General features: G+C 42.9%; 1 protein-coding gene across 1 annotated transcript in view; it reads left to right on the forward strand.

Moving 5' to 3' along the window:
* The window catches only part of LOC135203529 (uncharacterized), a 160,118-nt gene that overhangs the window by 78,086 nt on the left and 57,303 nt on the right, over positions 1–24,729 (forward strand). The window contains exons 3-4 of the mRNA XM_064233264.1: positions 20,029–21,102; positions 23,890–24,078. Of these exons, the coding sequence (XP_064089334.1) occupies positions 20,029–21,102; positions 23,890–24,078 (1,263 nt within the window). The remainder of the gene's footprint in view (positions 1–20,028; positions 21,103–23,889; positions 24,079–24,729) is intronic.

The following is a 24,729-nucleotide window of genomic DNA, read 5'->3' on the forward strand; positions in this document are numbered from 1 at the left end:
TACCCTTCGTCTGAGAGCACACTAAGTCCGAGGTATTGGTCCTTCCCTTGCGTTTTGCAAGAACTTCTCCATGGCGCAGGTCCTGAAGGCAGGGGTCTGGTCCAACCAGACCACCTTCACCTCCTTCTACCTTCGGGATATAGCCCACAGGTCCTTGGACACTTTTTCCTTGGGACCCGTGGTGGCTGCTCAACAGGTTGTGTATCTTACCCAGCACCCGAGCGGACAGAACAGCATCGCATCGTTGTGTGACTGCATGAATGGATGAGTGAATGAGAGAGTGACTGGCTTCTCTTCCCCATCTTTTTCTCCTCCTCTACCTGTGGGCAGAGGGACGCGGTCCTCACTACGCTGGAACAGGAAGCGATGCAGGTAAGCTACACGACTGAGCCCCATCCTATCCCTTTCATTAGGGATAGGAGCGATTATCCACCACTTCCCCTGACAAGGGGGGGAAGCGGAAGCCAACAAGAGACAAACCCATGACTTCATATTGCCTCTTGCAATAGGAACAAGTTCTTGCTTGCTAGTTTTAAGAGGTACGCTTGCCTCCCTCTTATTACTTGGGTTCAGAGGTCTGACCATTGATCCTGCGGTACATACCCCGATCATTGGGCAGAGGCTAGGATCCCTCCCTCTGCTCTTACGACCAGGGAGGGAACCAATGTTGGACGAACACTAGTCTGTTCTTAAGACTCAGATTCCACCCACCAAGAAGTGAGTCTTCCTATTGTAAAGGACCGATGGTTTGTATTCATATCGGAACAAATAACAATTTGTCGAAAATTTTATTTTTCCTAACTATACAAACCTGAGGTCCTTTTCACATAGTCCCACCTCATGCCACCCCTCACTCTGTTTTTCCTGGCCCTAAAGCAAAGTGATTCTTCACCTCCCAGTCGCGCGGTGCACTGACTTTCGGACAAGCTGTTAACTACCGAACTCCCTTGTTCGAAGCTTACGACCGGTTCCAGCTGCCGCAAGTTACATTCCTATTGTAAAGGACCTAATATACTTAATGCAGCAACTACCAGAGCCATTTCTTCTACTTGGTGACTTCAATAGTAGACATCCATTGTGGGGAGATGTAACATCAAATCAAAAAGGGAATATGATGGCATCTTTAATAGAAAATGAAGATATAGGTCTTCTTAATACTGGAGAACCTACCCATTACCACATTCAGACAGGCACCGTCTCCTGCATCGACCTTTCAACACTTGCAGTGTTGATTTTAGTTGTAGAACAAGTGATGACTGGCATACCAGTGACCATTCTCCAATTGTGATTGACACCAATGATGGCCCACCTATCCTGAGATCACCACGATGGTGCTTAGAGAAAGCAAATTGGAGAAAATTCAAAGATTTAAGTGAGTTGGAGGGGGATGCAAAAGATCTCCCAAGTGTAGATGATGCCATTGATCTACTCAATGGAACATTACATACTGCAGGTCTACACTCAATTCCTCGAACTAAAGGACTATTCAGGAGATGGCCAGTACCATGGTGGTCAGAAGATCTAAGGCTGTTACACCGAGCTACAAGGTCATCATTGACCAGGTGCCGTAGACATCGCACCTTGGACAATGTCATAATTTACAGTGTAGGGCACGATTTCGAAAAGCTATGAAAGCTGCCAGAAGATAAGCATGGGCTGGATATGTATCCTCTATTAACAGCAGAACACCAGTGTAGCATTTGGAAGAAAATAAGAAAATAAAAAAATTCAGGGTAATTTTACACCCCAATCCTCCTCCAGTACTTATAGTGAATAATAATGTCACTGAATGCCACAGAAGTTTAGTAATACATTTTTCAGAACACTTCGCTCGAGTCTCAGAGAAATCAGATAGTTCCCCAGGACATAATTTCAGAATGATGGAAGAACAACAGGTACTTGACTTTCAGCAAAGAAAGCTGAATCATATGATATGCCTTTTTCTGAAAGGGAATTGGACTCTGCTTTATCTAGGAGCAAGAACACTGCCTCTGGTCCAGATGAGATTCCTTATGAAATGTTTAAACACATTTCAAGTAACACAAAACTTTTTATAATCAGTATCATCAATAGAATATGGGATGAAAGCAGCTACCCTACCATTTGGGAATTAGCTACCATGTTACCATTCCTTAAGCCTGGAAAAGATCCTCTCTGTGCAGCAAGTTACCACCCCATTGCTTTAACTTGCTGTTTGTGTAAATAGATGGAAAAAATGGTAAATGTAAGAATGATGTGGTATCTATGTAGAGCACAACATTATTCTAACACCTTCTCAGTGTGGTTTTCAAAAAATGCACTCCACCCTGGACATCTTACTGCAACTTGAAACTTCTGTCTGTGAAGCCTTTGCCTCCAAGCAACATCATGTGACAGTGTTTTTTTGATATAGAAAAGGCATATGACACTGCTTGGAGACATGGGATTCTGAAGACTATGCATAATAGTGGTCTACGAGGCAAATTACCTTTTATTTGTGAGATCATTTTTACATCGTAGGTATTTTAAAGTTAAAGTTGGCAGTACTTTATCAGAGAAAAGGTGCCAAGAAGGTGTTCCCCAGGGCAGTGTTCTCAGTGTAACACTTTTTGCTTTGGCCATAAACAGTGTTCCAGCTGTTATTCCAAGAGAGGTTTTAAAGACACTGTTTGTGGATGACTTGTCAATATCTTTTGCTACCACCCATATGACTAGCAGAAAGAAAGCTACAATTAACAATAAATAAAATAGTAAGTTGGGCTGAGAAACAGGGTTTTAAAATCTCTGTAAGCAAGACTACTGCTGTCCACTTCTGTCGGATCAGGGGAGTGCATCCTGATCCAGACCTCTATTTGTATGGCCGTAGAATCCCATGTGTAGAACAAGCACACTTCTTTGGCCTAGTTTTTGACAGTAGATTGACTTGGGTCCCCCATATCAAACATATAAAAACAAAGAGCTTTGAAGTTCTACACATCTTGAAGGTGCTTTCTCACACCAGTTGGGGAGCTGATGGAAATCTTTTACTAAAGCTTCATAAATCCTTAATCTTGTCCAAGCTATCATATGGTTGTTAAGTTTATTCTTCAGCCTCCTCATCTAACTTAAAAATTTTAGATTCAGTGCATCATTCAGGTATTCGTATAGCCACAGGAGCTTTCCGTTCGTCACCAATACCTAGTATGCTAGTTGATGCAGGAGAGATGCCCCTTGAACTCTTATCGCCAGTCATCATTACTTTGGTACTGGTTTAGAGTGCAAAGACTCCCCAAATCTCTGGCATTTGCTGTGGCAAATAGAAATATTTTTAACGGTTTTTACAAAAGTCATCCAAGGTATCCCACTCCTTTTAGCTATAGAATTGAAAAAATTTTAGAGGATACAAATATTAAAAAAATTCCCATTATCCCCTTTGTGTATCCCAGTACTCCTGTCTGGAGGTTATTTGATGTGAAATTCTGCAAGTACAGTGTACCTCGAGATACGAAATTAATCCGTTCCGAGGCAGCCTTCGTATAATGAGTTTTTCGTATCTTGGAACACATTTTACATGTAAAATGGCTAATCCGTTCCAAGCCCTCTAAAAACACCCCATTAAATTTCATAATAAAGCTAAATTGACCTATAAACAATGAGATACTACAACAATTTGGACCGTTCAATACCTAAATTGAGAATAAAAATCCAAAACCTGTAAATAAAGTGTATATTAGTGTGCAAGAAATATTATTACTGTAACGCAAAATGTGGAAGCTTACCTTTCGAGTGAGGCTATCTCCGATAGTGGCGGCAGAGGAGGAGGAGGACAAACGGCAGATAACGTACGTACGTACGTACACTTAACTTTACGAAAACACAAAAAATTTAAGGAAAACTATAAAACTAAAATTTCATACAATCAACTTACCTGTCAGATATATACATAGCTAAGACTCCGTCGTCCCCGACAGAAATTCAAATTTCGCGGCACACGCTGCAGGTAGGTCAGGTGATCTACCGTCCTGCCCTGGGTGGCAGGATTAGGAACCATTCCTGTTTTCTATCATATTTTTTCTGTCGCTTGGAATGTAAACAACGTTTGCAGTTCCTCCTGACTTGATTTTTGGATTTCATCGCCATCGATCTTCTGGGCTATCTTTTGCAGGGAAGTACTGGATCTTTGGTTCGGCATACGCATATTAATTTGTTTTGATAACTTTGGCTTCGAAAATTTCGAAGAATTGTTTACGTGTAACTACCGAACTTTTCGGTAGACAATCACATAGTTTGCAAGAAGGAAAATTTTAATATTTATTCATAATAACGTGTAGTAAATGTTAGAATTGATTGAGCTAACTTCCTTCTTGACGATGTAAGGAAAGAATAGTTACGCTTCCTTTAGAAGTTTATATAAGCTCGTCGTACTAACGAGCAGTTTAGAGCATTAACATTACTAGTAGTGTGGTATCCTCATCTCCTTCTTACTTCACAGAATCTTCAAATTCATATTGCAATTTGAAGACAAAGGAAGGTAGCTCAAAATACGAGCTATTGAAAGGTAAGAAGTGATTTTACTGTTAGTGCAGTGGAGGGTGCGTTCTGTTCGCTCTGTTTCGCTCCCAGGCCTAGACCTCTTCCAAGCTCACATACCCAGAGGAGAAGGAAAGTCGAAAGCCTTACGGAGGTTATGGAGAATCCCCACCGATCAGGCGTCCCCTCGGCAGGATCTGTAGATCGTCCCAGACTGCCAAGTTCGCCATTGGAAAGGCGTCCTAATTAGTAGAGGGTGCGTTCGATCGGCTCTGTCTCGCTCTCAGCCTAGACCTCTTCCAAACTCACAAGCCCAGAGGAGAAAGGAAAGTCGAAAGCCTTACGGAGGTTATGGAGAATCCCCACCGATCGGGCGTTCCCTCGGCAGGATCTGTAAAACGTCCCAGACTGCCAGGGATAGCCATTGCAAAGGCAGCCTTTAAAAAGTGCGTCTGTTCTTCCGTTTCTTCATCTTACATCCGAAAAGACGAAGAATGTACATGTTAGAAGTTCGGACGATCTGGCTCGTTCTCTGTATAAGAGAACACTGACTCACTGAGCGAGAGGCTGAGAGCCAGCCAGCAAGCTAGCGCGAGCCACGTTTCCAACAGCCAGCAGCGAGCCGCGTTCCAACAGACTAGCTGGCGAGCCGCCGTCCATCCTAACTAGCGCGAGCCTCGTTCATACAGATAAACGCGAGCTGCGTTCCAGCAACTGAGTGAGAGCCGCGTTCCAGAACTTTTTCTTGGCGCAAGGCGCCTTCAAAGAGAAAACAGGCGGCTTAACTAAGGAGCCTTATAGTAGAATGGCAATCAGAAGGATGCTTCCATTGAACGTTTTCTGGCAAGAGGCTCGTATAACAAGACTAGAGGCGCTCGGATCTATTTGGGCGCACGGGACCTTCCACGCAAGCGGAACGTTCCAGGAGCGAGTCTCCTTTCTAGCGTGCGGAACATTCCAGGCGCGCGGAACTATCCAGACGCTAGGCGCTAGGCGCAAGGATCCAGACGCCAGGCGTCAGAAGATTTCAAAAATCTTCATTAGAGAGAGAGGTCAGTCGCGAGACTCCTCTTTGAATTTTTAACTTGAACACTTTCCCCATGGCAAATGTGCAAGATGTCGCACAGGCGGCCGTTGCTTTTGTCAGAAGGATTCTGATACTAAGAGAAGCCCCTTTTCATTATTCAGAAGACTCCTTTGTTAGGCAGTTCCTCTCAATGCGGACTCTCTCCTTCATCCATGCTCTTTCCCTCGTTTTTGAGGAGGCAAGAGCTTTGGGAGTTTTTCTTAATAAGATCTCATCGATGTTTGGGTATGATGGCGGATAGAAAATATCTACTTCCTTCCGTAAACCCTAGTGATGAACAGGAATTCTGTCTCTTCCGCGATTTATGAAGAAATCACGAAGATTTAAAGAGTTCCTTGATTAACTTCGTTCCTTAAGGATAATATATATATATATACTCTTTCTATCGTTCTATTATGAAAAGAACGAAGATAGTAGAAGGTAGTAGAGTTTCTGCTGTATGAGAATACGATACGGTCAATTCATAAACACATACCGTAGTTACTTCTTTTCTGTGCAACTCAATTACAAGTATCCTTCTACGTCTTTCCTAGGAAGGACTACGCTTAAAGGGATTGTTAAGACTACACCTACTTAGCTTCTAGATTTATCGAAGTCTTGTTTCGCTTTAAATATGCTTTAATAAGAACTTCCTGAAGTTCGATAATAATTTTATTAAATTCCTTTATTAATTGGAGTAGCTGGCAACTCTGGAAGAGTAAGCGGGGACTGCTTTCGCTGAGAGCCTGAGACCAACGCAGTACGCCTATGCAGTTACTGTCAGTACCATTGTAGGTGTCAGTCATGAGCGGGCGGGCGAATCTCTCTCTCCTGCGGGAGGGAATAACTTTCCGTATCTCTCCCTACAATCGCGGTCTTAACCTCGGATTGAGGGGATAGTTAAGCTAACATAAATAAATATTGTATGCCTTTTGCTAAGAAGCTTTCAATAAGAGAGATAGTACAACCTTTCAATGCGGTTTACCGTAGGTAACATTATTAAAGGATTCTATCGCTAGCAGAAACATTATATTATGTAATGCTCTCAGGCTTACGAAAGCATAGGCTTATTAGAGTACCTGCTCAGAAGAAGATGGATGAGTCGGATGGGAAACATTCTCTTTGGACAGAACTTGTTTCCCTGAATGGACTATACTACGTATATAAGTTTTTTCCTACTAAGAACGGAATTAACATGTGAAAGATGTCGGGTACCATAAAGGCACAGCTGTTCTGGCGCACAACATAAAAAGAATTAGAAGAAAGCGCCAGTCTGGCGCAACGCGCCAGAAGTACCAACCTGGCGCAATGCTCCAGAAGCGCCAGCCTGGCGCAGTGAGCCAAGAGCACCATCCAAGATTTTCTTGTTTTAGCGAGTTATTAACCTAGGAGTCCAGTAGACTCTCGGACACCAAGCTCGGTAACGGCAAGATTCGTTCCTGATTTCGTTACCCATTTAATCACTTAGGCCATTTCCACGACACTCTCATATCGCATAGAGCATCGAGAATCTCTTTTTTCGCTCCTATTCGCGTTAACAAAGAGATCCTTCTCGATCGACGATAATAACTGTTAACATGTTTAACATTTATTGGGAAGAGTTGTGAGAAGACGAACAGGCTTCCTATAAGACTGCTTCCTTTTCCTACTTCTCCCCCGATTGAAGATGACGTGGGAAAAGCTTCAAGGAAGATTATCTTGCCAGTACAAGAGCAACTGGCCCTCTTTGGTGGGAGTGTTAGCGCCTCGTAGGAAGGACGTTGCGCTTCCAATCAAGAAGTCTCGTCCTCTCTCCCCTGCGAAGCGAGAGGCGTCATGCAGACGTGAAGCTTCCAAATCATATCGCAAGAAGGCTTCGGTTTCGAGAGCGAGATCGGGAGAATCTTACGGAAGACACGTAACACCAGAGAGACGTGAGACGTCGTCAAGACATGAATAGTCATTTAAAGCTGCTTTTAGACGCGAGGCTCCAACCAAAATTTTGGTGCCAGTTAGGACGCCTTTTGAGAGCGAAGTCTTCCAGGCGCGAGGGAGTCATCCAGACGTCAGCAGCCACACAAACGGGAGGCGTCAGCCAGGACGCTTGGCTGACTAGAAGCGTCATCCAAGCGGGAAGCGTTCATCCATTTAGGAGAGAGAACCTGGGCTGTTGGCGCCTTCCAGGACTATTAAAGCGGGGAAGAGGAAGGAATATCATTCCCTTAGCCCCTCTCCTTTTAGGAGTTTGTCTCCTCCAGAGGAAAGACGTACTGAATTAGCAACGGAGACTCATCTAGACCCCGAGTTAGAAGTAAACTCGGAGGAGGAGTATCAAGGAAGAGAAGGACTGTCGAACTACAGGCAGTCCCCGGGTTACGACGGGGGTTCCGTTCTTGAGACGCGTCGTAAGCCGAAAATCGTCGAATAAGCCGGAACGACGCTTGGAAATATGTCTTAAACTAATAAAAAAGTTATAAAAACCTACTTGTAATCCTTTGGTTACACTACATGTCGTTTCCTGTAGTTTTTATGTACAACCTGGAGTTATTTCATAAAAGAATGCTGGTTCTTGAAGGTAAAAACTATTGTAATCTCTGGTGACACTACATTCTTGAAGTTTTATGTACAACCTGGAGTGATTTTGCAAAATCTTGAGGGCTACAAGAACAGCTGATTGCTATTTACGTATCATATAGACTAATTAAAGTAAATGTATCTTTAAATAGGCTTATATATTAGTATCAACAAAAACATTTCCTGCCATGAGTCAGAGGCCGTTTAATGAAACGAACACTTCTCTGTCCTATCTGTTCAGAAAATAAACGTTATGTCAATCCCCGAGACCATTGTTGCCAAAGCGTCTCTCTCTCTCTCTCTCTCTCTCTCTCTCTCTCTCTCTATCTCTCTTCTCTCTCTCTCTCTCTCTTCTCTCTCTCTCTCTCTCTGATCAAATTACATTGGAAACTTGACATACGATTGCCCTAATATACGAATGTTTTGAGATATAACAGAAAATTTGCAAAAATACAAGCTTTGATATACAACACAAATATTTGAGATACGATTTTGCGATGAGTGTTAGTTTGTATAGGCGACCGATAAATGGCGTTCAGTCTGTTTGTTTGTTGGTGCTGCATGTTAACACGTCGTTGTTTAGTTCGTTGTATTTGCGCCTATTTTCGTTTTATTTTGTCTATTTTATTATTAACCATGGGTCTCAAAGCTAAAGACAAAGCAGGTGATAAGAAAAAAACCCAAGAAAATGATTTCGATGGAAGCAAAACATGAAATTATAGCAAAGCATGAACGTGGCGTTCGTATCGTCGATTTGGGCAAACGAGTATGGTCGAAATCCTTCTACAATATCCACGATCATCAAGCAGAAGGAAGCTATAAAAAACCCCCGAGACCATTGTTGCCAAAGCGTCTCTCTCTCTCTCTCTCTCTCTCTCTCTCTCTCTCTCTCTCTCTCTCTCTCTCTCTCTCTCTCTCTCTGATCAAATTACGTACTGGATAATATGTCTCTTTGGATACTTCGATTTTGCCAAATATTGAGGGCTACAAGAACAGTTGATTACTATTTACGTATCATATAGACTAATTAAAGTAAACGTATCTTTAAATAGGCTTATATTATTAGTATCAACAAAACATTTACTGGCATGAGTCAGAGGCCGTTTAACGAAACGAACACTTCTCTGTCCTTAACTCGGAGCGTCGGAAGACGCCTCTCTCTCTCTCTCTCTCTCTCTCTCTCTCTCTCTCTCTCTCTCTCCCTTCCTCTCTCTCTCTCTCTCTCTCTCTCTGATCAAATTACTGGATAATGTCTCTCTTTGGATACTTGGAATTTGCGTTGTAATCTAACCAGAAACTTCGTTTTGTTATTATTACTGGAAACAAGCAATGATTTTTTCATTATTTGCGCTTTTGGACTGTTATATGTAAACTAGTAGTATTCATTCGCTCGAAACTAGTTCCGCATATGAGGCGTCACTAAAAAACATAGAAAAATACAACATAAAAAGTGTCGAAAATCATCATAATCTCAAAATTTTTGTTGTAATCTAACCAGAAACTTATTTTTATTAATATACTGTGCTAAACTATAAGGATTTTTATCATAGTATGCGTTTTTTAAAAGCGTCGTTAACTCGGAGCGTCGGAAGACGCCTTCTCTCTCTTCTCTCTCTCTCTCTCTCTCTCTCTCTCTCTCTCTCTCTCTCTCTCTCTCTGATCAAATTACTGGATAATGTCTCTCTTTGGATACTGGAATTTGCGTTGTAATCTAACCAGAAACTTCGTTTTGTTATTATTACTGGAAACAAGCAATGATTTTTTCATTATTTGCGCTTTTGGACTGTTATATGTAAACTAGTATGTATTCATTCGCTCGGAAACTAGTTCCGCATATGAGGCGTCACTAAAAAACAGAAAAATACAACATAAAAAGTGTCGAAAATCATCATAATCTCAAAATTTTTGTTGTAATCTAACCAGAAACTTATTTTTATTAATATACTGTGCTAAACTATAAAGGATTTTTATCATAGTATGCGTTTTTTAAAAGCGTCGTTAACTCGGAGCGTCGGAAGCGTCAGCGTCGTAACCTCGGAACAAGCGTCGTAACCCAGGACGGATTTTTCCATTGAATATTTAAGAAAAAGCGTCGTAACCTCGGAACGTCGTAAGCCGGAACCGTCGTAACCCGGGGACCGCCTGTATAATGTTTTGACAGCCTTGCTTCTAGAGGAGTATGGAGACAACTTGACTCCTGCCTCTCCTCCTTCTCCGCGCTCTCTTTTCTCGAGTGCAAAGACGAAGAAATCTTCGTTTTTTCTTAGAATGAAGCCCGCCATTTCGATGAAGAGGGCTCTTCAGTCTTTAGACTCTTGGATGAAGTTGAAGAAGGTGTTAGTTAGAACGGTCTTCTGCATGCCTCCAGCGAGACTAGCTGGTAAAAGAGGCATTTGATATCAGACGGGAGAGAATATGGGTATTTCTCTTCCGTCTACGTCAGAAGCGGACTTTTCGACCTTAGTTGACGCTTCACGTAGACAAGGTTTGAACTCTGCCCGTATAACTTGGGGCATTTCAGAACTGGACCATCTCCTCAAGGGACTCTTTCATGTATTGGAAGTTTTCAACTTCTTAGATTGGTCCCTTGGGGTGATGTCCAAGAAAGCCCATGATTCTGAAAGGACTCGAACCAGAAGTCCTTCTGTGTATTTTGTCTTGTATAGACAAAGCGGTTCAGGATGGCTCGGTTGAGATCTCCTCTTTGTTTGGAGCAGGTCTTCTTTAAAAAGAGGACCAGTAATATAGTGTCTTTTTAACCAAAGCGGTCTCCCACGCTCAGAGGGCAGCGCTTCTGTACTCGCCTTTGTCTGACTTTTTTGTTTCCCTTCTCAGTAGTGAAGGACATTTCTCGTTCATTAACTGAGAAGGCGACTCAAGACCTTCTGACACAGTCAGTAAGGAAGAAGAAACCTGCAGACAGCCCCAGAACACTGTCATTGTCTGATGAGGAGAAAGACCGGGCCTACAACCTGACACAGATGCGCTAGATGCGAACATATAGGACAGATAAGAGTGTCCGATGTGGACATTGCCAGACATCCTCGAGACTCTACCAAGCTCGAAGCTCCGGCAAGTGGGGAGGAGCCACCCAGGCGCGAGGCGCCAGGCAGGAGCGAGGCGCCAGGCAGGCGCGAGGTACCAGCCAGTTCGGCGAAGCTCCAGGCAGGCGCAAGGCGCCACTCCCAACCTTGGGCGCGAGGACGCCAGCCAGGCGCGAAGCTCCAGGCAGGCGCAAGGCGCCAGGCAGGCACAAAGCGCCAACCTGGCGCGAGACGCCAGCAGGCGCGAGGACGCCAGCCAGGCGCGAGGTGCCAGCCAGCCGCGAAGCTCCAGGCAGGCGCAAGGCGCCACTCCAACCAGGAGCTAGACGCCAGCCAGGCGCAAGGCGCCAGCCAGGCGCAAGGCGCCAGCCAGGCGCAAGGCGCCAGCCAGGCGCGAAGCTCCAGGCAGGCGCGAGGCGCCAAGGCAGGACACAAAGCGCCAGCCAGGAGCGAGCAGCCAGCCAGGCGCTGCAAGCCAGGCTCTAGGCGCGAATCTCCAGCTAAGACGCGAAGCGTCATCCAGATGCGAGGCGCCAGTCAAGCGAAAGGTACCAGACAAGCGCTAGGCGCCAACCAAGAGCGAAGCACCAGCCCAGGCGCGAGGTTCCTGCCAGGCTTCAGGCTTCAGTCCGGGTGAGATCCATTTCAAGAAAGCCCTGGTCTTCTTTGAAACATGGAGATCTCCTAAGCACTTCATTAGTGACTTGATTCCTTCAAACAGCTGAGAATTAAAAGCGCAGGAAGTGCGCGCTTTTGCAAATTCTTGTTCTTTACATAACAATATGTCATATAAGACATATTAGCTGTGTTGTACGGTAGAGGCAACTCTGTGTTGACTTCTCATTACACAAAGGATGTCAAGTTAACCTACGAGAGATCCTTCTCTTTTGGTTTATACGTTTCTGCAGATACGTTACTTCTGGGAATAAGGAGCCGACACTGATCCTTAACTTTGAGTTAAAGTTTTTTAACTTAGTGAAATTATTGGGGTTTTTGAAAGGAGTGTGGGGATAACTCTTTCCAATTTGAGCGCGAACCCTCGTGTTAGGATCAGGTGATCGGGATCGGTGTTGCGCTCCTTCATAAGGTGTATTGTCATATAAGTGGATCAGCACCCATTGACAAAGTCCTTTCAGGCTCTGCCGAGTAAGTGGATAAGACCCCTTCGGCAGACCCACAAGAACTCTTGGCCATAGATCACATATCTCGCTAAAGTTTCTTGAGGTGATGCAGACTACTGGGCAAACACCCACGAAGTCTACCACCTATCAGGTAGGAACCAAGGTTTTATTTATACCTACAACATATGTTGTTTACCTGTCTATTCCATATAGTAGCTGTCTCTTACCCTCCACCGAAGGGTGCCAATCAGCTATGTATATATCTGACAGGTAAGTTGATTGTATGAAAATGATATTGTTATGATACAATAAAGTTTCATACATACTTACCTGGCAGATATATACGATTAGGGCCCACCCAGCCTCCCCGCAAGGAGACAGGTGGAAGAGAAAAAATATGATAGAAAACAGGAATGGTTCCTAATCCTGCCACCCAGGGCAGGACGGTAGATCACCTGACCTAACCTGCAGCGTGTGCCGCGAAATTTGAATTTCTGTCGGGGACGACGGAGTCTTAGCTATGTATATATCTGCCAGGTAAGTATGTATGAAACTTTATTGTATCATAACAATATCATTTTACGAAACACCTTAACAAAACTGTAACACTTAACTTACAAAAATCTAGAAATTACGTAAAAACTTTTTTTTTATTTTTTTTTTATTTTTAACTTTTTTTTACTTTTATGTAGGCTTTTTTTTTTCTTTTACAGAATTTCAACTTCATCACCGCTTTCAATGTTCTGTTTTTCATCACTTGGTTTTTCCTTTTTTCTTTCCACCTTTCTGTTTTTATCACTTGGTTCTTCCTTTTTGCTTACTCCTGCTAATGCTGAAGGCCTCTTTAAAAAATAACGATCCAAGGAAGATTGCTTCTGCCTACTTTTCACAATGTTCCTGAAACTACTCAGGCAAACGTCATCGAACTGCGCAAGCATACGACCTGTGTGAGCCTTTTCAGGGGGTGTTTTTTCGATAAACAATTGTACTTTATGAAAAGCGCCTAGAATATCCTTAATTTCTGCCGTTGTCATAGGCTCCTCCTCCTCTTCCTCGCCGCTGCTAGAGAACTCCTCTTGAACGACGTTATGTTGCATGGCCTCCAACTCCTTCAGGTCATCCGTCGTAAGCTCCTCTTGGTGCTCCTCGAGAAGGTCGTTGATGTCGTCCTCGTCGACGACCAGCCCCATGGACTTGCCGAGTGCAACGATCTCGTCAAGATCTGGTTCCAAAACAGTTTTGGGATCGTCAACTGTTTCTGACTCTGTAGCAGCAGCTTCGCCCACGTCGAATCCCTCGAAGTCTCTGGCAGATACGGCATCAGGCCAGAGTTTCCTCCACGAGGAATTCAAGGTTCGCCTCGAAACCTCCTGCCAAGCTAGGTCAATGAGTCGGATGCAAATGATGATGTCGAAATGCTCCTTCCAAAATTGACGCAAGGTGAGGTTTGTGGTATCGGTGATGTCGAAACATCTCTTAAAAAGATGTTTCGTGTACAGCTTCTTGAAGTTCGCTATCACTTGCTGGTCCATGGGCTGGAGGAGAGTGGTGATGTTGGGCGGAAGAAAAAGAATCTTAACGAAGGAATACTCCGCTAGGATATCTTCCTCGAGGCCAGGAGGGTGGGGAGGGGCATTGTCCAACACCAGCAGACATTTCAGGGGGAGGCGCTTCTCTTGGAAAAAAACTCTTCACAGTTGGGCCGAAACACAGATTTACCCACTCGGTGAACAAAAGCCTCGTTACCCAGGCTTTTGCATTAGCCCTCCACATCACTGGAAGCTTCTCCTTCAACACTTTTTGGGCCTTGAAGGCTCGAGGAGTCTCGGCTTGATACACCAGTAGGGGCTTCACCTTGCAGTCCCCACTGCAGTCGAACAAAGTGCGAGCGTAAGCCTGTCTTTCATAGGCTTATGCCCGGGTAGCTTCTTCTCTTCCTCCGTGATGTATGTCCGACGAGGCATTTTTATCCAAAAAAGGCCAGTCTCATCACAGTTGAAGACTTGCTGAGAACTGTAGCCTTCCTTGGTCATCATCTCGTCGAACGTCTTTTTAAAGGCTTCGGCTGCTTTCGTGTCCGAGCTGGCAGCCTCCCCATGACGCACCACCGAATGGATGCCAGTCCGTTTACGGAATTTCTCGAACCAGCCATGCGAAGCCTTGAACTCTGGGGTTGGCGTTGAAGTCCCTTCCCCTCCCTCGTCTTCCGCCTGCGCAATCAAATCGCCGAAAATAGCACTGGCCTTGTGAGCGATTGCCGTCTCCGTTACTGTATCGCCAGCGCTTTCTTTGTCTTTTATCCAGATGAGGAGCAGCCGTTCCATCTCGTCGTGCACATGGCTCCTCTTGCTGGACAAAAAAGTGATGCCCTTCAACGGTGTAGTTGCTTTGATGGCATCCTTCTGTTTAAGGATGGTGCCTATTGTCGACGGATTATGGCTGTATTCCTTTGCGATTACACTCAATCGCATACCAGCTTCGTACTTCTTTATGATCTCCATCTTTGTCTCCAAAGAGAGCATGCGCTTCTTTCCGTGAATTTCAACTTTCTTGGGACCCATGACTACGTTAATTTACGTAAAGTTATACAATATACAGTCTTCGCACAACACGATAATATGTACTGCAACGAAATCACTAACGAATTTAGGTTACTAAACAAAATCATTAGAGCAAACGAATGCCGATTGCGTACGGTAAAGTTTCGGGTGCGGAGTGGCCGAGCTAAGGGACGCCAACACGTACGTATAGAAGATGCATGATGGGAGGGATGCTGTCCAGAGAGAAGGATCTCATGGCTTGGCTAGCATCAGGAACCAATGGGAGAGCAGGAGGATGGTGGCGAGTCTACTATAACTAAGATGGTGGCGTGCGGCGCGAGTTTCAAAATTGTTATGGGGCGAATCTCGGACTTTCAGAAACCTTTCGTATCTTGAAAACTTTTCGTATGTAGAGCAGTAAAATTTTTCGCATTAGCTTTCATAACTTGGATTTTTCGTAAGTTGAGCCTTTCGTATCTTGAGGTACTACTGTACTTCAATGGATCAAAGAGGGATGAATCTGATGAGGAAATGAGGGCCATATTTTTAGATCATGTATCAGAGCATGGCGTTGGATATGGTGTTTTTAGCGAATCTTTTAACCGAAGAGGTGCACTTCCTTCTGTTGCCTCAAACTTTACAGCTGAATTGTATGGCATCCTAGTAGCACTGGAACATATCACAACATCCCAGTGTGTAGCTACACAATATTTTGTGACTCCAAAAGTGCCCTACAGTCCCTGGAAGTTTTTAATGCTGATTATCCCTTGGTGTTGAAGATCTTGCAGTGGATTTTCTTGCACCAGTATCAGCATTGTTTCTATTTGTTGGGTTCCTGCCCATGTGAATATATCGGGAAATGAAGAGGCAGACAAGCTAGCCAAATCAGCAGCGCAAACTTTGATACCAAGAAAAACCCGTTCCATATCGTGATACATTCTATGATATATGGAAATCCATCCAGCATTTATGGGTACTTCATTGGGACAGAGTAGGCCCAATAAAATTAAAGAAATTACTAGTCAAACACACCCTTGGAAATATGACCTAATACCAAGGAAGTGGGAGGTTGTATTGTGTAGATTAGGTATTGGCCGTACGGGTTTAACTCATGGCTATCTGATGGATGGGGAGAATGAGCCCTTCTGTGATGATTGCTTAGTTCCGCTGACTGTTAGGCATTTGCTGGTTGAGTGTCCCAGTCTAGTGGAACTTAGGAATCGTTTTATAGCCTATAGTAGTGAAGCAGGTGGTAATTATAGCATGGCAAAACTGTTGGGAGAAAGCATATGTATTAATTACATTACATATCTCTTTTATCAAAGAAGCTGGTCTTCTCAAATATATCTGACAGCTGTGCTGTCTTAGTATATACATTTTTTAATAGTTTTACTGTTATGTGATCAATCACAATTCTTTTTATTGGAATATTATTTTTATTTTTATCAAATTTATTTTTTAAATCAAATTTATGTTTCATAAAAATAAAGTTATTTTAAATTTTGTATAATATAAAAGTTAAAAGATCACATTTATTATTCGGCGTCGGTGACCCTGGTAGTTGTGACGCCAGATAACTCGCAATCAATTAATCAATCATCCTCGCCTGGACCTGGTTCAACCTTACCTGGACCTAGTTCAACCTTACCTGGACCTGGTTCAGCCTCGCCTTGGTGCGTCGAGAGGATGGTGCTCGCTCTCACCACGTTAGTGGACACTTCCAGTCACCCGACCGTCGCTCCCACCGGGACTGGATGGCTCGCACGACTAGTAGCAGCTCCTCTGACGCACAAGACCGACGCTACCGTCCTTGGTCCAGCGCTACTCTGGAAGGAGACCGCTGGTCCAGACCTACAGCTTGACCGCCACCGTGGTCGGTGATCGCCTGCAGTCCTCCAGCCTACTGGTTCTGCTGGTAGGCAGGGGAGGAGCACTTGTAGCAGCTCTCCTGACACAAGAGACCGACGCTCCGTCCTTGGTCCAGCGCTTCTCTGCAAGAAGACCACTGGTCCAGACCTGGAGTTTGATCGCCAACCCACGCCTGCAGTCCTCCCAGCCTACTGGTTCTGCTGGTAGGCAGGGTAGGAGTGTCAGGTCTCCCTCACCTGTCCCTTCAACCTTCTCAGGCTACACTGGGAGGAACAAGGCGAACAGGAGTGACCGTGATGAATGGTCTTCTTAGGGTCCTTCCACAAGCCTGGTTCGGTCTTGGGACCAACAGATCCTCGCTCAAGTGGTTGGAGGAGATCGTGAGGGGCTGGTGAGGACAATGACGCATCCCAGACTCTTGGAGTGACCATCACTGCTGTTCATGTGACGGTCCCGCTGGACCACGCACGCAGAGACTGGGGTGGGCTCCCCCTTCGGTCCTCTTGAGAGGTTTCGACCCCGACAAGGACTGGGACGCGTCGGAGGACGGTATCGGCTCTCTCCTGTCAGGTGCTCGCTCAGCCTCACCCAGACGACGGTCACGGTGGCGGCAGACATTGAGCTACAGTACAAGTTCGTAACCCTCCTCGGGAAAACGTTTTCTCCAGACAGTAACATTTTCCTAGACTCTGAGCGGCCATCACCGCACAGTGATGGCTGCTTGTACTGGCTTCTCCGACTGCTAGTTCCGCTGGGAAGGCGAGCGAGTGTCCAATCTTCCTCCCCCATTCCCTCTCTCCCTATGGCTGCGATGGGAAGGAGAGGGATCCTGCAGAGCGTTCTCCGTAGGATTCCACGTCAGGGACTGCATTCCTGGAGGGACCTTTGGGTCCTACCGGACGTAAGTCCCCGTCGTTGAGGAAGGATCTTGCCCTATCCTCGATTTCTATGGGAATCGGGAGGACCACCACCTGATGGTCGTCTGACAAATTGGGGTGGGGGAAGGTTTTGCCGAGCGCTTAGAATTCTTCGGAGTTTTTAGCACTCTCAGAGTGTTCTGGTCTTGTACGATCTGCAAACACTTGGGTGAAACCATGGTCCAGAGTGGGCGAGACGAGAATCCCAGATAATTGTTACTACAATAATCAGAAATCTTACCGAATGCAGGAATTCCTGGAATTTCTAGCATTCGAAGGAAGTACTGCTGCTGAAGGAAGAATATCTCGGGAGGGGCTCAGCCTGGATGGACCTGATGGTCCGTTGCCTCAGTAGGCGGCCAACCCCGGGATAGAGAAGAACAGGTGGGAACATCCAGTTCGGCTTGAACTATCGTCTTCGGTATCCTGTTATCATGCCTTGAGAGAATCATCATCTCGCCTTGCAGGATTGGTGGCAACAGACAGAAGATTTGTATGGCCTTCAAGGCGAGGGTCACATGACTACGCCTCGGATGCATGGACGGCTCGCCTCGCACAACCGAACGCACTCAGTCGGCAGCTGTCGAAGCGTCCAAGACCGTCACGAGCTACGCTGTGGACTTTGTATCGGTTGATCCAGATCAGTTATTACTTCATCCTACTGTCGTGTTCCGGTACCCATAACTATCGACACCCACTGGAGTGTCGGTGTCTTTATCCACTGCGGAGACGACGAAACCGTGAGAGACTTCGCTGCAGTGGGATACGAGACCGCAAGAGACTTTGCTGCAGTGGGATATGAGACCGCGAGAAACTTCGCTGCAGATGGATAGACCAGTGGACAGGTACTGGACATCACTCCGAAGAATATGTTGGACAGGAAGGTGGATAGGTCATTGCGACCATATCTTTCTTTCCCTTTGGGACTGCCCACAGATCCTTGGAACCTCATTTCCCTGGACCAGTGGTGGATGCTTACAAAATGTGTTTGTTTACCCAGCTCCTTCAAGAGGACAAGTTGCATCTCATCCATGGTGCGCAGTTGTAGAGGTAAGAAGGATGCGAGAGTGACTGGCTCTCCCCCCTTCCACGCCTCGTCTCTTCATTCCTTGTCCTTCGGGTTGAGGATAGGACTCGAACTCACACTGGCTGGTTGGACGATTGATGCGGTAAGTCTATACATAAGCATCCTTTTTATGTTTCTTATCAGAATCATAGAAGCAATCCCACTCCTTCCTCTAGCAAGGGGAGGAAGGAGACTAACAATAATGCAAACCCTTCCCAGAACTTTGCATTAATGTCTCCAACGCCAAATATTCTTCACAGACCTTTTTCGGATGAGTTATGATTCCTCACTCATTTTGAAAAGGCCCAGAAGTCTGACTCTTGATCATGCAGTTCCTATACTCCGATCAAGTTATCAGAGGCACCAGGGCACTCGTCCTTGCCCTTACGACCAGGAGGAGTAGCCTAGGTGCGCAGAACTCCAGTCAGTTCTAGAGGCTCACTCAGATTCCTCCCACCAATCAGTGAGTCTTCCTTATGTTAAAGGACCGAGGGTTTGTATTACGTGTTGAAACAAATTACAATTTGTCGTAAATTGTATTTTTCCTAACTATACAAACCTGAGGTCCTTTAAGAAATAAGCCCACCGTATGCCACCCCTCAATCTGAACCTGGGCCGAAAGACAAAGTGGACTGTTCACATCCGGGCAGGCTAGCCTGCCCCACGGTAGTTACTGCCTAACCACCTTGTTCAAGATTCAACGGCCGTAATTCCAGCTACGCCGTAAGTACATTTTCTTATGTTAAAGGACCTCGGGTTTGTATAGTTAGGAAAAATACAATTTACAACAAATTGTGATTTTTATAGTAAAACCAAGTAATTACATGATCAGAGCCCTCCCTCCCTCCCTCCCCTCTGTTGAACATAAGCATATAAACAGAATGAGCTAGTCTGCTGTGTCGTTCTGAATCTAAACTGATGCGAATAAGTGGAACTAATAGTTAAGTAATTACTGGGTAAGTATAATCAAAACTTCTATTTAAAAAAATTTCATATTTCAACAGTATTTTTAAGTGGATGGTGTGGAGGGATGTGAAGTACAGGCATGTGGGTGCTTACAGTTAAGGCTTGTAGCTTTGTGATATGCTCTAGGGATGATTAACTTGTGCATTCCCCAGATGTGTAGGGTAACTTCGTGCTAAAAATCCACTGCTTTCTGAAACAGCCTTTTCATTAGATTGGTCTTGACATACTTTTTACATGTTTGTTTAGTTATGTAACATATTTCCACTAGAGATTAATCAGATTACTGTAGCATAAGGATTTATGACATAATCAAATTATGAAAAGTAATATTTCCTATTCAACTACATATGAATTTCTTAGTTTCAGATACATGTCTGATCAAAGTTGAATATTTTCAGAATGGTTCCACCAGTTACAATAAAAACAGCACCATTGGACTAAACAGAGAAGATTTGGATGGGAAAGAGTGGTCAGATCCTGGAGGCAAACTGAGAGGACATGGTGAAGAAAATACAAATGAGAAACTTGATTTAAAAAGTGAAACAGAAGGCACTTCTCGGACGCAATCTCTTCACGGTAAAGTTTTTGTGAAAAATTTAGCTACTGAAAAAACAGAGGCTTCTATTACAAAGTCAGGTGGGACAGGCATTGCAGATACAAAGGAAAATAGAAAAACTCCCGGTGGGAAAATGAATGCTAACTTTACTTCTGGAAAAATTGTAAAGGCTGAAAATAGGAGGTTGAAGGCAACAAGGATGGCTGAAAAGGCATTACTCATAGTTAAAGAAACTTGCACAGATACCAAAAATTCTGTAACAAGTAAGGAAGTACTAGGAGATGCAGGCTCTGGTCAAAAGGTTGACCATGGAATATTATCTAAACAGAATGTGACAGACACACCGATAGAAAAAAGTTCTGTTTCACGGGAAGTGAAAATTACTCAGAAGAGTGGAACAGCGCCTGGAAACGGCACAAAGTGCAGAAGTACAACAATGGCTGGAGGAAAGGCAAAGAACAGCAGTGCATCAGATGCAAGCAAAGTGGAGAGCATTGCAAACAGTAGCACAAAGAGAGAGGCTAATGTTGCAGGAGAGAGACAATTTGTTAAAAGTAATAATAATGATCCAAAAATGTCAGATTGTGGTGACATGCAGGTCAACCATACCTGTGCATCAAATAAGAATAATGTAAATGACAAAAAAGACAATCGAAGTTCACTCTTCAATGGACAGTCCTCAACAAAACCCCAAACAGTTGCGTTTGGTAAAGTTGCATCATCATCACCAAATGTCAAGTTTATCAAGGAGGTCTCCAAGAGAGTGCATAAGGCTATGGCTATGGCTACCACCTCTACAAATAATGGAGCTTTGTCTTCAAGCAAAAGCACAAATAAGGTGTCAAGCACATCAGAAAATAGTGATGCAGAGAAGAGTACAAATGAAAAGAAATCCATTGAGGATGAATTGAAACAGGTAAGGATCTCTATTTTCACCATTACTTCACCAAGTTGAAGATACGTCATAGATTTTAGTAGGCAGACTAGTTTTTATAGTATCTGTTGTTGTATTTTTTAGTCTTCCTTGTTTTCCATTGTGCTGTCCAACTCCTGTAATTATTACATCTTAGCATAAATGTAATTAAGTTGCATTCCTTATTACCTTTAGATCTTTGGACTTCATATTAATTTTTTGGATATCCATAACCATCTTCCATGTCTTGAGCACCGAGTGGCTGAAGGTGTCCCAGTGCTTTGGTTTGTATTCTAAATTCATTAACCCTCTTACGCCGACTGGACGTATTTTACGTCAACATTTTTTGTCTCCCGTGTGCCGACTGGACGTATTTTACGTCGACTTACAAAAGTATTTTTTAAAATTCGCAGAAAAATACTTATAGGCCTACCAGCCTAAAACTTTTGAATCACGCGCCTTGGGGGATGCTAGGAGTTCACGGATCAAGGTGTTGTTTTGTTTACAATCGTTACGCAGGCGCGCAAGTGCGAATTTCTTTCTTGCCGCATTAAAAAGTATCTGTGAAACATCTCGGAAATTATTTCGTCACTTTGACATAATTTTTGTACCATTGTAAATTAGCCGTTACATGAAGTATTATATATGAAAATGTGCGCATTTTTATGTAGAATACAACAATAAAATACTCATGATTGTAGCTTTTATTAGTTTTGAGATATTTTCATATAAATAACGATAATTGCCAAAATATCAACCTTCGGTCAATTTTGACTCTACCAAAATGGTCGAAAAATGCAATTGTAAGCTAAAACTCTTATATTTTAGTAATATTCAATCATTTATTAATTTTGCAACTAATTGGAAGTCTCTAGCACAATATTTCGATTTATGGTGAATTTATGAAAAAACTTTTTCCTTATGTCCGCACGGTAACTCTTCCGAAAAAAATCATTCATGCGATTGTGGTAATGTTTGCACCATTTTAAAATTAGCCGTTATATAAAGTTTATATATGGAAATGTGCACAATTTCATGCACAATACAACTAAAAACAACCCATGGTTGTAGCTTTTATCAGTTTTGAGATATTTTCATATAAATAACGATAATTGCCAAAATTTCAACCTTCGGTCAAATTTGACTCTACCGAAATGGTCGAAAAACGCAATTGTAAGCTAAAACGCTTATATTCTAGTAATATTCAAGCATTTACCTTCATTTTGCAACAAATTGGAAGTCTCTAGCACAATATTTCGATTTATGGTGAATTTATGAAAAAATAACATTTTCTTTACGTCCGCGCGGTAACTCTTCCGAAAAAATCATACGTGCGATTGTGGTAATGTTTGCACCATTTTAAATTAGCCGTTACATAAAGTTTTATATATGAAAATGTGTGCAATTTTATGTAAAATACAAAAAAAATAATTGAAGGTTGTAGCTTTTCTCATTTTTGAAATATTTGCATATAAATCACGATAAATAGAAAAATAAAAAAAAAAACCACGTTCGGTCAACTTTGACTCTACCGAAATGGTCGAAAAACGCAATTGTAAGCTAAAACTCTTACAGTCTAGTAATATTCAGTCATTTATCTTCATCTTGAAACAAAATCGAAGTCTCTAGCAAAATATTTAAATTTATGGTGAATTTAAAAAAAAATCTTTCCTTCCCTCCGCGCGTGGATTCTCCGCCACAAATCTCCGAAATGTGTACGTACCATTCTCGGAATATTTGCTCCGTTTCATATTAGGCATTTCATAGAGTTTTATATATGAAAATGTGCGCAATTTCATGTAGAATAAAACGAAAAATATTTGAAGGTTGTAGCTTTTCTTATTTCCGAAATAATTGCATATAAAAAATATATATATAAAAAAATTCGACATTCGGTCAACTTTAACTTGTCAGATATGGTCGAAAACTCTAATTGTAAGCTAATACTCTTACAGTATAGTAATATTCAATCATTTGTCTTCATTTTGAAAGAAATTGGAAGTCTCTAGGACAATATTTAGATTTATGGTGAATTTTTGAAAAAAATATTTGTTTACGTCCGCGCGTTACGAATTCATGCATTATTTTGTGATAATATTTTCTGTTGCTTTTATCGTTTTACAATGTGTTATATACCAAAATGATCGCAATTTAGAGTACATTACAATGAAAAAAAAGAAACTTGTTACCTTTAACCGTTTTGCGCACAGTGCGATTTGAATACAATTATATATGAAATTTTGTTTTTGCGCTATCATATATCGCATTATTTATATATGATAATGATAATTTTTTTCATTTCTGATGGTTGCACACTAAACTTCAGCCAATGACAAAAAAAGGAGCCAAAAATGAACTCTTAATCTTGAAAACTAAGCGCGCTGTGATTTAAAAAAAAAAATATTTTTTCCGCTTCCGCGCTCACTCTGAAACACCACCGGCACACGGGAGACAATTTTTTTTTACGCTTCGGCGTAAGAGGGTTAATCTTTCGATTAATTTCAATGGTCAGTCATTCACAAATGTTTCTGAGCCTAGCAAGGCTTCTTTTTTCACCCAATTTGTTACACCCTACATTGTGAGGCAATTAAATCACTGTGTAAGTGAGCAATGAATTTTTGTTTTAAGCAGGCTGTATTCATGTTGAAGTAACCTTGTGCTTGGCTTTATTTTGATTGATTTTTTGTGTTCTCCGATGGAAATAGGAGAATGATTGTAAACATTACCTTAATTTAGGAATTATATTGAGATCCTGGCCACAGTATGCTGTACAAAACTTGCCATTTTCAGGAAGATGAAGATGGACCTTGGGTGAATGATGAAATCAAAAAGCAAATTGACCTGCGAAATGGAGCATACAAACTCTTCTTGAAGAAAAGGGATGAGAAAGTCCTAAACTACTATCTCAGGTTGAAAGAACGTATCAGGAAAATGATTGCTCATGCCAAGCAGCGTCACTTGACCGGTAAAGCGATGACGGTAAGTCCTGTGTTAAGGCACGTGTAGCAGAGTAGCAAAACTTCTTAGCATTTGGTTTTGTCATCAGTTTTGTAGACTGTGCCTAGTGTTGTTGACTATCTTAGATTTGTTTCTTATAACTGCTTCATATTAGTGCTCCAAGTCATTTGTCTGCTAAACAGATGAAGGTGCCTTCTGGAACTCCAGTTCTCTTTCTGTGATCTGCACAGGTGCCAACAGCTCTTTTCAGTCTTCCCCATTTGTTTAATTGTTGCAAATGGTTATACTCCTTTGTACTCAGTTTTGTAATTTTTCCATGAATCCTATTTAATCATCTTTTTTTTGCATCGGTTATAGAATAACAGTAAACCACTGTATTTGCAGGGGTTGTGTCCTACACCCTTCCCCCCGAATAGCTAAAATCTGCGAATACATAGAACCATCTAAAACTGCTTATAACTGCCTAATTTGATAGTTAAAACACAAGAAGACTCCTTTAAAATTGCTTTTAACTGAATATTGTAATAGTTTTATTACAAAAAGTGCATGAGTCACATAAATGTTATGAAAATACAGAAATTTATGAATATATCTCAATAAAAAACCGTGAATAGGCGAATAATGGATAGACTTGGTCCAAGGAGGAATCTGCGAATCTCGAGATTGCGAATG

The sequence above is a fragment of the Macrobrachium nipponense genome, chromosome 24 (assembly GCF_015104395.2).
Source record: "Macrobrachium nipponense isolate FS-2020 chromosome 24, ASM1510439v2, whole genome shotgun sequence".
In the NCBI taxonomy this organism is placed as follows: domain Eukaryota; kingdom Metazoa; phylum Arthropoda; class Malacostraca; order Decapoda; family Palaemonidae; genus Macrobrachium; species Macrobrachium nipponense.